This window comes from Phaseolus vulgaris, chromosome 7, assembly GCF_051622355.1.
Source record: "Phaseolus vulgaris cultivar YP4 chromosome 7, ASM5162235v1, whole genome shotgun sequence".
Taxonomy (NCBI): domain Eukaryota; kingdom Viridiplantae; phylum Streptophyta; class Magnoliopsida; order Fabales; family Fabaceae; genus Phaseolus; species Phaseolus vulgaris.
The window spans coordinates 53,549,089-53,567,378 of record NC_143504.1 but is presented as its reverse complement, the minus strand read 5'-3'; the positions used below and the strand labels follow the sequence as shown (position 1 = coordinate 53,567,378).

The 18,290-nt window shown below is 31.2% G+C and overlaps 1 protein-coding gene across 3 annotated transcripts; it reads right to left on the bottom strand.

Moving 5' to 3' along the window:
* Positions 1 to 12,094: 12,094 nt before the first annotated feature.
* On the bottom strand, positions 12,095 to 17,301 carry LOC137830229 (putative galacturonosyltransferase-like 7). Of its 3 annotated transcripts, none has more exons than XM_068637421.2 (2): positions 15,396 to 17,301; positions 12,095 to 12,470 (listed from the first exon to the last, which is right to left on the bottom strand). In XM_068637421.2, exon 1 carries the CDS (start codon positions 16,499 to 16,501, stop codon positions 15,416 to 15,418), a length of 1,086 nt encoding a protein of 361 aa, XP_068493522.1. In that variant the 5' UTR covers positions 16,502 to 17,301; the 3' UTR covers positions 12,095 to 12,470; positions 15,396 to 15,415. The 3 variants fall into 3 exon arrangements, with proteins under 3 accessions (XP_068493522.1, XP_068493524.1, XP_068493523.1); XM_068637423.2 differs by lacking the exon at positions 12,095 to 12,470 and adding an exon at positions 14,234 to 14,832; XM_068637422.2 differs by lacking the exon at positions 12,095 to 12,470 and adding an exon at positions 14,923 to 15,106.
* Between the last annotated feature and the right edge of the window lie 989 nt (positions 17,302 to 18,290).

The window sequence follows — 18,290 nt, the reverse complement described above, 5'->3', positions numbered from 1 at the left end:
AGAATATTTTTCGATTCAAATGAAATACTAATAAAATGACTTACTGAATAAACATATTCCTTTATTAAGAAAAGAAATGAGATTTTAGTTAGACAAACATGTTATTGTTCTGTTGTTCATAAGCATAAAAAAAATAAACAATTTCGTTTAAAAGATTTGTCATACAGTTTTATTTTAAAAAGAAAGTTTTTTTAAAGTTAAAAAAATTAAAACGGACAAACAACTTCTAATGTAAAAGTAACTACCCAGTTTTAATGGGAAATTTAAAGGGATAGTGAGTTTTAATGGTGTTATTAATGAATATTTGAATTCACGTGTTCATTAAATGATTACTATGCATTCATTAATCGTATTTATGAAATTTAAATTTTAAAAAAGTAAAGATATTAATATGGAAGTATTTTTTAATTTATACGGTAATTTATAATTAACTGTTTATTTTTAAAAACTAAAGATATTAATGTGACTATTGTTTATTTTTTACTGTAATTTATAATTGTGTATACGATACAAAATATGTAATTATTTATTTAAAAACTAAAGATATTAATATGTGAAAATTTTAAAAGAAAAACTAAATCTCAAAATAATATTCTAAGTGATACATCATGTGCGTATAATAAAACAATGTTAAGAATTTTCAATAATGGTCATTTTAATTGAATATGTTTAGTAGAAAAGGCTTATTTTTTTGTCCTGGCATTTGGTGGGTTTTGGGGAAACTGCTTCCTGCACCCCATTAACTTTAACTTGAACCCTTAAAGCTTTTGAAAATACTATTTTACCCTACTTTAAAGTGACTTTCGGAATATCTTTTAAAAAAAATTCTAGAAAAAACTTTCCGAAATTCATGAAATACATTCTGGAAAAGATTTTCTATTTTTCAAAACACATTCCATATGTTCGAGAGAGCTTGTTCTGGAATGAATTTTATTTTTGTTTGTCTTCTCTTAAGTGTAGTATGTCTGAGCTACTGTAATAGCAATGATAGCTGTCAGGGAGGTGGTGGGGTGAAGTGAGGAAGGAGCGAACAGGATAATTTGGTCATTTCATCCAATTGTGAGGTGCAAGTACAAAAATGGGGGATGTAGAAAGTAATTATTGAATCTTGGTTTGTAGTTGGACCTTTATTCTTGGGTGAGGGATGCTTGTTTTTCTCAAATAAAGCAGTTGGAAGGTTATGTCACACTTTTACAGATAAATAATATATATAATTTGAACAACTTAGATTTATTTACATTTAAATATATGAATAATGTTTTGTTCATCACACAATAAGCGTGAATATATAAACACTTTCCATATATGGGAAGGAGGTATATGAATTTCACATATAAGAAGGTTATCCCTCAAACAACACATTATGTGACTAGACGTCATATATGTATAATTGGTGTTGTGCGCGTCTAGATAGATAGTTTTACCTATGCTAGGGTGATATAGACTCCCTATGACCATTGTCGTAGTAGGTCGTTTGAGATGATATCCATGTTCTTGAGATATATTTGGCTTGAGACGTCTTCAAATCACCATTTGTAGAAGTGTGTACTACGATAATTTAGATATAACAGACCGTTCATTGGTCTCCCTCACCATTTGAAGTAGGTGCAATCATTGTTATTGATGATTGACGATTGCACTTTATCGACTACATTGTTATTGACATTGACTTCACATCATCAACATCTGTAGTCAAATACATTTACTAGTTTTGATTAGTGTCATACTTGTACGTACTTCTTAGGGTGCATGAAGATAGATTGTTAGTTTGCCACGTCATTGCTCACATAGGCCAAATGATGGGGAGACATGATCAGTGTCACTACAAAAAAGCATCCTTGTTTGGTGAGTAATTTATCTTGTTTTGTGTATATATTATTATTTTATCGTGGTTATTTATTTTAATATTTTAAGGATCTAATGTCATCTCAACGAATGAAGGGTATATTTAGGGAGATCGTTGGCATCATATGGCACATGATCAACTGGGAACATGTGTTAAAAAGTTCGTCAGCAAGGAGAAAATCCATAGTACATTGCAGTTAGCTCATGGTGTCATAGATGAAGGGATCATTCACATCAAACTTTCACATTTTTGAATTCTAAAATTAAAAAAATTGATTGCTAAAGAATTTTTTATCATTAATACACGCGGTGTATTCTTATGATTTATGACAAAATGTTATGTAATTATTTGTTTAACTATTATTATTATTATTATTAAAAATTAATTTTGTATCAAACGACTTAAAAAAATATATATTTTGATATATACAATCCAAAATAGATGTTTTGTATTCTTAATGTATAATTTAGATTTGTATTAAGAATTATACATTTTAAAATACACATTTCAAATAATAAAATTGAAATTTCAATTTATATGAAAGTGCAGTTTAAAATCATGGTGTTTTTTTTCTCGGCAATGAATGCAATGGTTACAGAATGCAATGGAGAATAAAAACTGGGATGGTTCTTCAAGTGTCTTTCTACACTCCTTTTTTATTTTTAAGAAAATCTAAAAATTATCCTTCATGCATTCTTGGAACGTGATTTCCAAAATGTCTATTCTCGAGTATGATTTTAATTCTGAAATTCTCATTCCAAAACTTATTTCGAAATAACCATTCTAAACTATAAACAAACATTCCCAAAATAAAATATATTTTTAATTTTAAAATATAAAATAATAGATATTGTAATGACCTCTCAGAAATATAAGTACCTAATTTTAAATAGTTGTTTAGAATGTAAAAATACACTTGGGAATGTATTTTGTAATGATGTACATCAATAAATTCATTGATTTAAAAGTAACTTTATATTATCAAGATCACGTTTCCGAGTTATGTATAAATTTCTCCTAGATGTGATAATATGGACATATCAATAAATAAACAAATAAAAAATCAAGAAGAGGATAATATAGGATATTCATACCTTAATACGTCAGTTATATATCATGAGTAGTAACATCATTAATTAATATAGAATCTTTAAGCAACGATATTAGGATAAAATTAGAAAAAAATTGAAGTTTTTTAGGTGGTTGTAATATATAAGTATCAAAATATCAATATTGTTTTTAAGAATAGAGATTTGTTGGATTAAATATTATCTATTTTCTTATGTGGAACCAAAATTTCAAAGGCATATAAAAAGATCATATTACTTTACAGCTATTTGCTGACACTTCAGGGGAATAATAATATGTACTCATTGAACTCGTATATATCTTATGTTTTTATTGACTTCGTAAAATAGAAACCCACTAAATATATAGAAGTAATATTATTACTAGAATGAGTGGATAAGGAAATTTGACAAAGATTTTGCTTTGGGCTTTGGCATCACCAGTTGTAGTTCTTTTTTGAAGTTCTCTGAGAATCACTTGCAAAGTTCAACGAATAAATTCCCCATTAAAAAAATTGTTTTTTAAAAGAAGTGGACAAGGGGGCTTCTAATAAGTTAGGGTGTGTTAGGTTGAAAGGAAATATCATCACTACAACTTGCACAGTTAACATCGTTTTCAGAATTTTTAAGAACAATCATAAACGAAAACCAATTCCAAGTTGTGCTACACTCACTTTCTGAAGGTCTAAGTCAACACCGTTATCACAAGAAGTGATTGCACATGAGCTGGGACCACAATAATTATTAACCTCTTCTTTTGTTTATAAAGCATGTATTTTTCGTAATGCTTGATCTCAGACTGCTAAACTATGAAGTCTTGCAGTGTTCGCGTCTGTGCTACGTGTAGGTGGTAAAATTTTGTTTCACTTTTAAAATTCTTTAGTTTTCAAATACAATGGTGTATGCTATTTTTTTTTATTATGGTATGTATTATGAAATAATGCCACTGATGAAAAAAAATGCTTATTTTAAATAAAAAATAAATTTAGCTTTTGTAACTGTATGAATGTCAGTGCCTCTTGATCCACATCAATACACGATGGTTGTCGTGCCTGCAGTTATATGATTCTTCAAATCTTTCTTCATTTTCACGCATGTTCGTCTGGTCGGCGGGGTACCTGCAATTGCATTCTGACGTTCAAGTCAATGTTTGTGTTTAGTTAAATTTTTCTGATATTATGAAAAACGTACATTTTCTTCCTTTCAGAAATTCTTTTAGTAAGTTGACTTGGGTCTTGGCTGCATGGATCAAATAAGTGATTGCTAAAGACATGCTTAGTGATCTCTGGATCGTGTCTGGTGATTCCCTGATATTAAGGAAGTGTTATACGAAATGTCTTTGACTCATTCAATGAAAGTTATAACTTTTTATTTTCACGTGTAACCATGTTTATTTATTTATTTAATGTACCGGTAGAGCTTTCCTGTAACTCTTATAAATAAAATGCGGTCACAGTTTTATAATAAATGTGAGTCAATATTAAATCAATTGTGTAATTAACAAACGACCATATTACACCGGTTCAATATGGGAATCGATGCGGTTATTTTTTTTATTCACTTTTTGTATTGATTGTTTTAAAACCCTTGTGCACCTTCTTGTTGTCGTTTTTTAAAACATGTATTTTTGCGTTTTCATTTCTTGTAGACCTCCGTTTTTGTCCTGTCCTAAGCTTCTCTGTGTCGACAAGCCACCACAGTAATCCTCCACCACCGTGTCGTGAGTTCGCTGCTCCTCCACCGTGCCATGTGCTTGCACCGGCACCACCACATTCAACGTTGTGAGAATATTGCACCACCATCACACTTTGGGTTGCGACTTCTTGTCTCATCTATCTTTGCCAGCGTTGTAGTCCAACAAGAGTTGTCATGAAACCGCCACTGTTAGCCAATGTAATGTAAAATTCGGTTATGTGGGTTCTAGGTTGACTCCTTATTGTTGGATGTTGAGTGGATGTGTATCGGCAGATGCTCTCATGATAAAGTCAGAATCAATTTGTTGATAAAATCATTCTACTTACTTCTAAAGCAAATCATCTATTTATAGTGCTCATTTGTTGGACTTTTGACTTAACTAAACTTTTACTCTTCGTACATTGAAATTATTAAAATATACTATAAATATTTTCGACCTATTTATTATACTTTGATACATTATTTTTTATTTTATAATTTATTTATTTTAGTTTAGCTTTCATCATGTTGACGAAGTATCGACCTTTCCATCACTCGACCTAACCATTATAATTATATTTATATATTATAAAAAGAAATTATGTATACATGATTAAAGTAGGAATAATTTTAATTAAACTTTAGATTTTTTTAATATGATTAGGTTTATGATTTAATTTTATATTAGATTATGTAGAACAAATTAATATTTATTTCATTTAGTTAGAAGTGTAAATTTCCTTAATTAAATTTAAGCTTTAAATATGTGTATATATATGTATTGATATTTTTCTTTTAGTTTGATATTCATGTTTGTTATATATGTTGATTATTTGTCTACATTGAGATTTTTAATTATAGTTTGAATTAATGTAGCATATATAATGAATTTTCTACACAACAACTGTGCATTACGTATTCGTACGATAATAATTATAAATTAAATTAAATTATTGTTATATATAGATGAAACCGTTATGGATTATAAAACAATTGTGATAGTTTGTTTAATGTTAATTTTAAAAATACTATCTATCAACTTTCAACAACAATCACTTTTAAGTATTTGATGGATGACATTATCAAATTACAATTTTATACTAATATTTATCGCTCTGTTTATTTCCATGAATGTTTATTTTCATGAATGTATTATTGTTTCCATGAATGAACATGGGAGAGCATGTTATTTGTTTTCCTTGATGTGAGTAGAAAGACAAACGAGAATTTGTAGAGATAGAGTGTGGAAGTTCCTTGTTATTGAGAATAGAAAGGAAAAGAAAGTCACGTTACTCATGGTGAAATTGCTAAGATGTCTTTGTTTTTACTTAATGATTTTGTGCATTTGAACCACTTTGATGTGTTGAATGAACAAGAATGTTAGTTTTTCTTATATAACAAGAATATTTAATAATATTATTAATATTATTAATATTATTAATAAAAGTTAAAAGTAATAATAATAAACAATAGTATTAATTATAATAAGGTAAAAATATAAAAATAATAATACTAATAAAATTAATATTTAATTATTTAAATATGATATTAAATATTTTAGATTTGTATTTATTTAGGATTTCAAAGAATTCTAGAATTTTATTTATTTCATATTTTTATTAAAATAGGAATTAGGATTTGTATTTTTTTAGAATTTTTGAATAATTTAGGAATTTTATTTATTTTGTTTCATTTAAATATGATATTAAATTATTTAGATTTGTATTTATTTAATATTTTGAGTAATTTAAATTTATTTATTTATTTTCATTTTTTATTTAAATAGGAAATTAAATAATTTAGGATATTTATTTATTTAGGATTTTGAATAATTTTATAATTTTATTTATTTCATATTTTATTTAAATATGATATTAAATAATTTGGCTTTGTATTTATTTAGGATTTTGAATAATTTAAAATTTTTATTATTTCAGAATTTTATTTAAATAGCACATTAATAATTTATAATTTTTATTTATTTAGGACTTTGAATACTTTAGAAATTTTATTTATTTCAGATTTTTTTTAAAATACAACATTAAATAATTTAGATTTATATTTATTTAATATTTTTAATAATTTAGATATTTTATTTATTCCAGATTTTTATTTAAATTCGATATTAAATAATTTAGATTTGCATTTATTTAATATTTTAAATAATTTAAGAATATTATTTAAATAGGACATTAAATTATTTATAATTTTTATTTATTTAGGATTTTTATTTATGTGAAATATATGTGTCAAAATTTGTAAAATATTTTTGCATAAATTTTAATTTGTTTATATATAAGACAATTTATTTATATTTTAATTTAATTTAATTTTAACAACAAAAATAAATTCATAATATTACACTTTTATCTATTTTAAAAAATATTTTATCAATTACACCTATCACACTAATCACAAACTTTCATAAATTTATGCTTATTTTTCATATGTTTCTCTTAATACAAACTATACTTCATCAAATTCAAATAAAGCATACATGATTAAAAAAAATTAAAGAGGTTGAAAAGAAAAAAAATAAGAGAGAAAGAAAATAAAAACAAATAAAAAGTAAATTTATTTAAATGAAATGAAATAAAAATAAAGTGAGAGGAGATGAATTTGGTATATTTAATTTATTTATTTTTGTTTATTTATATATTATTATTATAATTCAAAACATAAATACTAAAAAAATGTTTACGACATAATTGGTAATATTAATATATGATATTTTTTTATTATGCTATGAATATTTAAAACATTAAAAATTATATTGAATGATGAAACTTTCTACACAAATTTTAGCCCTTTGCCTAAAAATATATTGTGCCTCTTTCTTTTTTATTTTTATATATTTCTTTCGCTTATTAATAAAAGCATATAGGGAGGGTAACACACTTCGCAGTTTTAGGCATCCTCCATTTCCGTCTGCAAATGAAAATAGGACGTTAAGTAAAACTATAATTTTTCCAAGTACAGAGCACCATTAAAATGATGTAAGGGAATTGTATCCAAAATTGTTCTCTGTATGCTAACCAGTGTGGACAGAAATAGGTAAAAAATGATATTAGAAATTAGTTTTTTAGCTAAAAATCAAGATGAGGATAATTGTTTTATTTTTACACAAAAAAAATCAACAATGACACAAGTATAAAGCGTTGTCTTTGTTTATCTAGAAACACAGCAAAAATGGGATATTTGATTTCTGTTGTATGTTCCCATCTATATAAGTCAACTTCATTTTGATAGATTTCTGAACGTGCTTCCATCTTATCACTGTTACAACAGTTGATACCAAACAAGACCTCGCCACCAGAAATTGTATGATGACACGTAATAATTCGACAAGGAACAACAAATTCTTTTGTTTTTTGTTTTGTTTTTTGGGATCCACCACTTAGATAGTGTTTGGAAGAATCCAAGTTGATGAATGGAGTTTGTAACCAAAACCATAACCTATATTATATGTGCTCTTCAACACAAGTACATTAAAGATATGGAAATCAACATTAATAGAGGGAGTTAAAACCTGCAGCAAGCTGGTGAGGAAAGTTCTGCATGCATTTATATCAGAAAGGACCTTCCTCCATCAACAGCAAAGCAAATTAAGTTGATCAACCATTGACAAAAGCATTCATGTCTGTCATAAAATCTAACAAAAGATAAGGTCCGCACCCCAAAGATTCAAACAGTGTTCCATTTTGGTCGTTTTTCAACAAAAACATGTACGTTCCACGTGAATGAAGGGTTGTGTGACATTGAGGTATTTGTCTAGAGGGAGATTTGAGGCATGTAATGTGGGTCTGCGTGCAAGAAAATGGAAGAAACAACATTGGTGGACCACGGAATTTGTATGGTCCCCTGTACCCTTAAATCACACCATGGTTTCTAGCTGTAAAGGTTCCAAAGGCCTCTTCTCCATTTCTTGGATACTGGATACTTTCGTACTTGCTCATTTTCTGCACTTTGTTCCTTTCCTTCCTGTAATAATGACCCTTCCACACTCTCAAACCATACACCACCCACTGTTTCTAGGACGGTCTTGCTCCACAATACAAACCATCTTATAACATCCAAAGCCCACAAACGACATCAACATGTAAATAAAACGATATCAACATGTAAATGATTCATTTCAACTTGGTCAGAACAAAGGAAATGAGGTGAAAAAGACTTCAAAATGAGGTTATTTCAATTATAAAAAAATAAACAAAGTTACTGTATTTAGATAGAATATTAGTAAAAAGTTAGAAGTAGATTGACTGTTATGAATACAAAAATATTAAAAATAATTGTGTTATATAATAAGTCATCGATATGTCTTTTGGTAAAAAATTACTGATAATGGTATAAAATATGTTTAAATAATGGACGACCATGAATTAAAATGTTGAATAAAACAAAAATTATTTACATAAATTACTTTAATTCTTTTAATTTATATATAAGTAAAGAAATAATGAATTGGAAATGAAGTTAGATTTTTTTATACGAATATAAAAAGTTTAAAAAATTATTATTTGTGAATTTTTTTGAATTAATTAACAATAACAATAAAATGATGATATGATATGATTTGATCAAAAAATAACAATAATAATAAAATGATGATATGATATGATTTGATTAAAAGAGATAAAAAATGTGAAAATTATATGCAAATTTATTTGTTTATATATATATATATATATATATATATATATATAATTTACTAACTTAATACTAATATTAAATTTAGTTAATTTCGATTTTACTAATCACATAATTTAAATATAAATTTTGTTCCTAAACCAACATTTATTAAAACATAATATAAAAAATATTAAAAATAAAGTTTCAATTAAATGAAAGTATATTTTAAAGATTATATCAATAAATAAGATAAAATAATTAAACCTTTTTCTCAACATCTTCATATTCACTTACTATTTCTCAATAGTTTAACATGCACTTAGTTAAGAATCGCTTTTTGACAGTAATTAATTATACATAGTATAATCGATTGTGTATCATTGCATAATCGATTATTTCTAAAGAAATAATCAATTACAAGCTCTTGAACATTTTTCCTCCATGCACCGCCTTTTTACTCATCAATATTTTCAATTCTCATATCCACGTGAATATTCTATACAGGGGCAAAGGAGTAAAGAGTCAAAAGCCTGTTGTCTTTCTTCTTCTTTTTTTTCTATTTTTTTATGCAAAACCATAGATCCAAATATATAAATAGTATCATACATTTTTCCTTCATCATTTCTTCATCAATAATGCACGTGTGGATCCAAACTGTTAAAACTATTTTATTATATCATTTGTTATAATTATATATCTCCATATATATGATATATGCTAGGAGTTATAGTTAAACTTACAAGAATTTATTTTGATAAATTTTATTTTTGCAGTTGTAAACAATTAATGTTACCCCGTAATTTATTTAAATGTGTAAAACAAGTCACTTAACCCATTAAAAGATTAATGAATCTCCCACCACTTATCCTTTGGGCTCTTCTCACTATTTTTAACATTAATTTTTGTAATGCTAGAATAGTAAGACTAACATAATGTCTCAACAATGTGTAGGTTTGAGTGATCCAAATCTCGTCAAGTCTATTCCCATTTCGAGACTCATCTAACATAGTTGTTAACAATATAAGATCCATACTCTTAGTCCATTTGATGAACTTACAAAGTTTGTAGTTAAAATCTTGTGTTTTTTCTTTCACCCTATTCATTTTGTACCCGAGAACAACTTAAGTGTAGTACATGTTATAAAAAAAAGTCACATGGCACAAATATTAAATGTGGAAAGGTTGAAAACCTTTAACATTTAACTATAGTAAACATGGTACAATGAACAACAATATCAAATTATATTATGTGTTGTCTTTCATAACTAATCCACAAGAACTTGTGTAGCATACATGTATATCATGTCCCTTATTAAGTTGACACTTTCTTTATAATCATCCTTAACAACTTGTGTAGCATGCATGTCATCCCAACAGTTCGTCAAATCCATATTAACTTCATCAACCAAAGTTCTTTCATTATCGACTCCATGAAGGAAGTTGTAAAGAATGCAACATGTCAATATTAAGATATACGACGTCTCAAAAAAATAGTGGAGTGTTGTATCACTTCACAGTATAGGAAATACTTTTTCAAAATCATAAATATTCAATTGCATTTTTCAAAGGTCCATGATATGATTAAAAAACTCTTGTGCATTTTGAGGACCTCTTTGTGAATACTCTTTCAAGTGACATCTAAACCCATGATATGAAGTAATAATTTGAACTTCCAGGATGAACTATGCATCTCCCAAGTAGTATTTCCATGCATTAAATATTATTAAGTAGTTAGTGAACAAAATTGAACAATAACATGGATGAGTAAATTACGAAGTGGTTCATGGATCAAACCTTCAACTAATACATTTTAGTTGCAATGTATATGGTTAAATCTGACCATAAATAAATAATTTTGAAACTTATATTGAATATAAGTACAAGGTCATTTTTTTCATACACACATTGCCTTAACAATTTTATATTACTTTTCTCGAATCCACATTGACTACCATTGGATCCAACCATATGTCTTTGATTATGCTTTCCTTGTTTACTGGCATGTGATCAATTATGTCTAGGTTTGCCTCAACACTACCTCCATCCACCACCTACTGTGAAATTTTGTGAGTATTGTCCTAAACATTGTCTTCTCACAATAAATTCTCTCACACATATGAAATAGAAAGTGATGGAAAACGTTCTTATTATAGTAGTCATCTTTTTTATTCTCTCATACACACATTGTCTTAATATTTTTATATTACTTTTCTCCAATCTACATTGGCTACCATTAGATCCAACCATATGTTTTTTATTATGCTTCCCTTGTTTAATGGCATGTGATCGATTATGTCTAGGTTTGCCTCAACACTACCTCCATCCACCACCTACTGTGAATTTTGTGAGCATTGTCCTATGTCTTCACACAATAAATTCCCTCATGCACATGAAATGGAAAGTGATGGAAAATGTTCTTCTTATAGTAGTCATCTTTTTTATTTCTTCTTTGAATGGATGATGAAGGATATTTGAGGAGCGGAAGCATTCAAGAAACTCAAGAGGAATTTCAATGGTTCAAAGTGGAGTTAGTGAAAGTGAGAGGTGAGACCCACTTATTAGGAAAAAGTCTAGGCCAAGTTTGGAAGGAGACTAACCTAGGAAGAACTTAGGAACAAGTAGAATGACCATAAATGGGCAACATTTCATTACTCATTCCAAGTTAAAAAAATCCAAGAGAGGTGCACTCCTATTTATAGAAGACTTGGATGTCTAAATATAAGTACTTTAACCTAAAAACACTCCATTGACAAGGTGACAAGTGGTCTCACATGTTCCATGCTTATGATCCTCTCAAATGAGAGGTTGACAAGTGTCTTCCTTTCATTTGAGAAATTCCTCTAAAATGTGAGAGATTGACAAATATCAACTCTTAATTGGTGGGGATCCTCTCTATAGAGGAAGAGTCATGTAGACCTTCATGTTTTTCATATCACACACTCATGATTCCCATGTTAAGTGATGAATCACTTTACAATATGTACACACTTTATTACTATACACACACACTTTTCTATTATACCAAATACAAGGCCAAAAAATAAATCGATGCCCAAAATCCTAAACTAATTTACACAATTATTTAAGCTAAAGTTTCGCCCTAAAAGATATTGACTTGGTCTTGCTAAAACCAGCTGAGTTCCAGTCTTTTTGTAGTTTTTTGACCAAAACTCTAGTATTCTTTCATAGTGTGGAGGTCTTCTTTGATGTTAAATACATTCCTTCCTCTTAAAGTTATCCTCTTTAATGGACCTACAAAAGATAGAAAAAAGTCCAATTAGGTCAATTTATGCTAATAAATTTATAAAAAAAGCTCTAAGTAATTATTTTGTGGATGTTGTGATTCAACTGTAGAAAGTATGTAAAATTAAAGTGTAAGATAAAATATTAATATAGAAGGGTAAAAGGATAAAATTAAAGTCTATGTAGAGAGAGGCAAGGGGTAAAATATTAATGCAGTTGTATTCCCCTCTTTTCTTCGCCTCACCGAAGGGCACCCTTCCTCTTCTTTTTTTCTTCCCCACCTTTTCCAATGAAGCACGTACATCCAATTGTGAACAATGCACCTCCTTTCTCCGCATACTTTTCAAACTCTACAGTACAGTACATATGGTGTATCCAAAGACAGTGTAGGTGATATTAGAAGACATTAGAAAATAGGATGTTGTGTAAGCGTGCCCGCATCAAAACCATGGACAGCTTACCTAATTATTTGAAGAAGGATTATCTGTTAATTTTATTATGGGCACGTAATGATTGGTGGAACTTTCTTTACACCAAATTGGACGTTGAGACAAGGACCTACTTGAGATAGGGCGACGTAAAATATATCCTTTACTAAAGGGCCCAAATGGAGTTTTTTAATTTTGTATCGTTGTTAACTTGCCATTTTAAATATCATCCTATGATATGACTTCTGAACGAAGTTGGAAAACTAAAACCAAGAACAACGACACCACGAGGAGATGGGGACCAATGGATTAAAATTGGCTAGAGCTCAACCTCGTCCAACTTCTCGCACCCAAAAAGAGCCGTCAGAAATCTTAGCATTCTGCAGTTTTGCGCACATTGTGACAATGAGCTTCTTTTCTTAACTTCTACTGGTATACCAATAAATCCACAAAAAGAGCAGCTTAAAGAAAAATGAATCAGGTTCCAATTCCAACCGCATGAATTAACTACTTTTACCCATTGAAATGTTGGTGACAACCAGTTTTTTTAAAGAATATTAATTTTGTCCGTTTCATGCATATGAAGCCATTGCATTGCAAAGAGGCAAAAAAAAAATGAAAATATAAAATCTTGAAATTCAAATTATTCAGTTAGAACACCGTATAACTAAATAATCAATTGAGGCGATGAATGAAGTCATTTGGCTATGCCTGTCTTTGGCTTGGCCTCATCCCTGTCCCAGCCTTCCGTGTCCATCCTTCATATTTCTAGAACCCTCCAAACAATACTATTAAATCATTTTTTAAAAAAGAGGTACATGCATTTCTTTATTATAATAATTGGCAAAAACGTGTTAGTGTCTAAATATTGATCCTTCACCATTGTCCCATAGAATGAATATATCATAGGTTCAAGCATCTGTTGCTACGTCCTAATCCAAGTATATTAACTTAAACCCGACAATAGAACTTTTTTCCATAATTTAATTTACAATCCAAGTTTAATATAGCCCCAGCTAGCCTAGCAATGCTAAAAGCCAAAGACGTTGCTCACATAAGCATAATTTGGAAAGGATTATACCCTACCCACTTCAAATTATATAATTTCTGACAAAACAATCAATCGATAGACTCCTTTCTAACCGATCACAGTGGCTTCTTCTATTCTGTTCTCGAATAATATTTGAAGAAATAAAAATTAATTAAAAAATACGTAACTACCACATGGAGCCCGGAAGACTCCAAGTTATCCCAAGGGCGTTTGGAATCGGTTCCTTACCCTCTCATTATGTAGACACTTACAATCAAACATGATTCTTCAACCTACTGACATCTTTCCTATGATTTCATATAACGTGCTTATCTTTCCAACATAAAATTACATTATCATTGATTAGAAGAGAGAGGATAACAGAAAGAACTGAAAAATATCCGTGCGGCGAAAAGAACAAAACCGTACGAAGTGTTCCGCCGCAGCCACCGAAGCAGTGTTTCCCTCAGAGATTCCGCGGAGCTCAGCTTTAAGCTTAGTTGCCAACGCAATCCACAAACTCATTGGATAGTTTTCATGCCTCATTTGGCTACTGCTGCCGGCAAAGATACCCCTCCCCTTATCTCAAACTAGCCTCTCTGTTCAATTTGGCTTCTATCAATGTAAACGTGGCCAACTAAGCTACCCACACAACAATATACGTGTATTCCTCCACCTCCTCCTTACTATGTTATTAACTACGACTAACTACACCAAGCCATAACACAACAATTCAACTTCTCTTGTCTTTGCACTAGCAAGCAGAATTGCGGCACCAGTTTCCCAGTACAAACACATGATATTTGAAAATATTTAAAAGGACAAACGCAATATTTGCACATGGGCTACCGCTACCCACCAACCTCACTCGCCTAGGTACTAAATCCGTAGTTCGGTTTGTACCGGTTAGCTGCTGAACACATCACAGTCTCATGAAATAAGAGCAAATTCCCAATAATAATCAAACGTGAGCCAGACAGATAAACAGAGACCACACCAGCCATGAACCAAATCAATCAAATTAAAAGTATTAAGCAACGACAGTTGCAGTGATTTAAATTAATGCATTACAAAAAAGCACAATTTCTGCTCTCCACTTCAATTCCCAGTTCCCACTCAGTTCAATTGGGCACGGGACAGTTTGAACCCTATATTTGCTGAGAGGCAACATAAGCTAAACATCATTGCTGAAATTAAACAACGTACAAGAAGAAATTCAAGAACCACCCGTTTCTTTATTTTATCTTATTTATTTTCAGAGCACAAACCACAAAATAGAAGATAGTGTGTAGAATACAAATGGCCTGAGAAACGAAGTCTAATAAAAATTGGTGAAGTAAAATATCTTATCTGTTTGTTCACAGTGAGGAGAGGAGAGGAGAAGAGAAGAGGGAACAAAATAATAATAAAAAAAATAGACCGAAATGAGAATTAAATTAAATGAAGAGAAGTGACAAAACAGTGGAGGGAATTTACCGGCGACTACCCTGGCTTAATCAGTGAGAGTGTCCGTACAAATCATAAGGAGCCCAGAGTGCGTCAAGCGGACAGGGCTGTCTGGAGTCCAATCGGAGCCAGGGCTTGCCACTACCGGACCAATGCAAAAGACTCACAGGCCCAGCGTGAAGGTCCCGGCAACTCCCCTTCACGTTATCGCCACCCAACCCGTGCTGATTCCACCTGTGCTCAATGGGCGACACGTGTCCCGCGAACACCAGCAGAAACGGCGGCAGGGAACCCAGTTCGTAGATCCGGTCGCTCTTCTGGATCTCCATCCACCTCTCTATCCTTCTGCTGTAACCATATTTCCGCCACCGCACCAGATCTATCACCATCACACCCGTGTTGAAATAGCACGGCCTCCGCCCCATGAAGGCGCCCGCGAACCGCACGTCCGACCAAAAACCCGCCGTGAAGTACTTGGTGAAGTTCGCGTGACAGTACTCGGGCGCGCCGATGGTTCTAGAACCTAAACTGGTGCTCCACAGTTTCGCAATGTCGTCCACCACGACTAGATCCGAATCTAGATATATAACCCTTCCCACGCAGCTCTCGAGAAGATCCGCCAGGTAATTTCTGGCGTAGTTGAGAGGTTGTTCGAGGGCTTGGCGCACCGAGGTGGAGATCAGGTTGCGCACGATCTCCGGATCGAAGTAATAGACCTTGAAGTTCAATTGCGGGAAGGTGGATTTGACGAGGGATTGTAGATTGGTCTCGGAGACGAGGAAGTGGAAGAAGATGTTCTCCGGGCACTGAGAGTGCTGGAGGATGGAGTGAACGGCGGCGATGGAGCCGCGGAGGTATTCGACGTCGAGAGTGATGGCAACGTGGACTAGGGAGGGATCGCAGACGCTGGTGTTCTCGGGAATGGAGGTCCGATTGGAGGCGCATTTGTCAGCATTGCGGAATGGGGCGGCGCGGCGGAAGGAAAGTGGCGGCGTCTGGAGCGGGAGGCGGAGGATGGCGTCGAGATGGGAGGAGCGGATGGCTTCGGCGGGGTGGAAGGATTGGAGGGAGGGGGAGAGGAGAATGACGAGCATTGCGGCGGAGAAAAACCCCGAGAATCTCATGAGCCACAACATCTCCTTTCTTAGTGTTGGTGTCTCGGTTCTCCTGTTTTAGTTGTTGCAATTGAAATGGGTGAGAACGGAGAAGATGGAAGTTAGGGTTGGCTTTATGTCAGGCAGAGTGGGGATGGGAATGGGAATCGGTGCCTTTCTCAATTGGAGAGTGGATGATGCCGTGGGGACGAAGCGAGCGAGGAGAGAGAAGACGACGGAGAGGAATCCATGCTAAGGTGCGCACTGTTTCCTCTTCCTCCCTTCTTCCTCTTCCTTCTGTTTCCTCCCTCCACTGCTTCTCTTCAACCAATGTTCCTTTTCTCACTACTTCCCCAATATTAATACCAATAATAATAATAATAATAATAATAATACCAATATTGGAATTCGAAACAAACGGGTTAAGCACGTTGCAGCAGCACAGACGGAGCAGTACACAGACACACACACACAGAGAAAGAGAGAGAGAGAGACGCACACTCTCACAGGTGGGCTTTTTCTCTTTCTTTCCAGCTTAGCTTAGCTTAGCCTTTAGGATCACAATTTCCACCATAGAATTCTTTCACGGCCCCAGAACACAATTATAACTCTAAGAAGACACATTTTATAATTATTTTTAATAATAATAATGCTATTTTTATTAATTAATTGAAAATGCCTTTCATCCCTCATTATGGAATGGAAATGGAAATGGAAAATAGTCCCTTGAGCTGTTGTTTCTGTGCAAGCCCCAGCTGTCCCTCTGTTCTGTCCTAGCTCTCACCATTCTCTCACGCCACGTTTTACGTTATTTATTATTTATATTCAAATGTTGCAATATTCTTCCAAAAATTCATAACCAAATAAAAATATCAATTTTAATAACTCCTAGCATTTCAAACACAGAAATTTCATGAAAATCCATTAATAATTTAATAATATATATATAATCTTTCTTATGTTATTACCTTTTTATGACAACTAATCATTTTATAACTATATATGTCAAAAATAACTTCTTTACGTATGCGCAATTATTCATTTCCACCTTATTCTACAACACTCTGAACTCTCCAGAGATAAACAACTTCTCTGTGGTCAACTTACTAGTTTTTTTTTTTCCTTTTCTGGTGGCCGGGATATATCAGTTGATGTTTTACAAAAATTACATGAAACACTTATAACAAGATTCAGACATGTGAATGTAATAAGATCCTCATGTCAATTCCATATAAAATATTACATTAATTTGTTTTTAAAAAAATAAGATAAAACTAAAAATATTATAATGCAATTAAAGAATCACCATAATAGAAAACTGTTAAATCTGATATAAACGCATATATAAGAAAAAAGTTTCTTTTAAGAAAACAATAAATAAAATATATCTTTAAGAAATTAAATTAAAATGTCACCTAATAAGTTTTAAATTAAAACATTTACAAACAAATATATTACATTCAATGTTTTCTTATGTTTTGTGTAAGTAAAACAATAATTAATAATTAATTGAAATTAGTTTGTACTAAAGGAGACATTTGATGAATTGTATTATTTATTTTAATTTTTAGAATATAAGTTTCATATCATTAACTTCCAAAATATTCTACTAAAAACGCTTCTAAAATAGTCTTTTTAACTCACTGCAATTCATCAAACAGAGGATAGTTTGAATACATACTATTAGGATTCATATCATTCTCTACTAGTAAGAAACAAGTGGTCCTTGTCTTTATATTTTATAAGATAAAACTAATAATAATAATTACGTCAAAAATAATAAGTGATTTATAGTATATTAGTATGTTGTATTGTTAAAAAATATGTCATT

What these genes read in the sequence shown, in the direction of transcription:
- LOC137830229 (XM_068637421.2), bottom strand. Translation starts at nt 16,501, where the DNA reads ATGTTGTGGCTCATGAGATTCTCGGGGTTTTTCTCCGCCGCAATGCTC.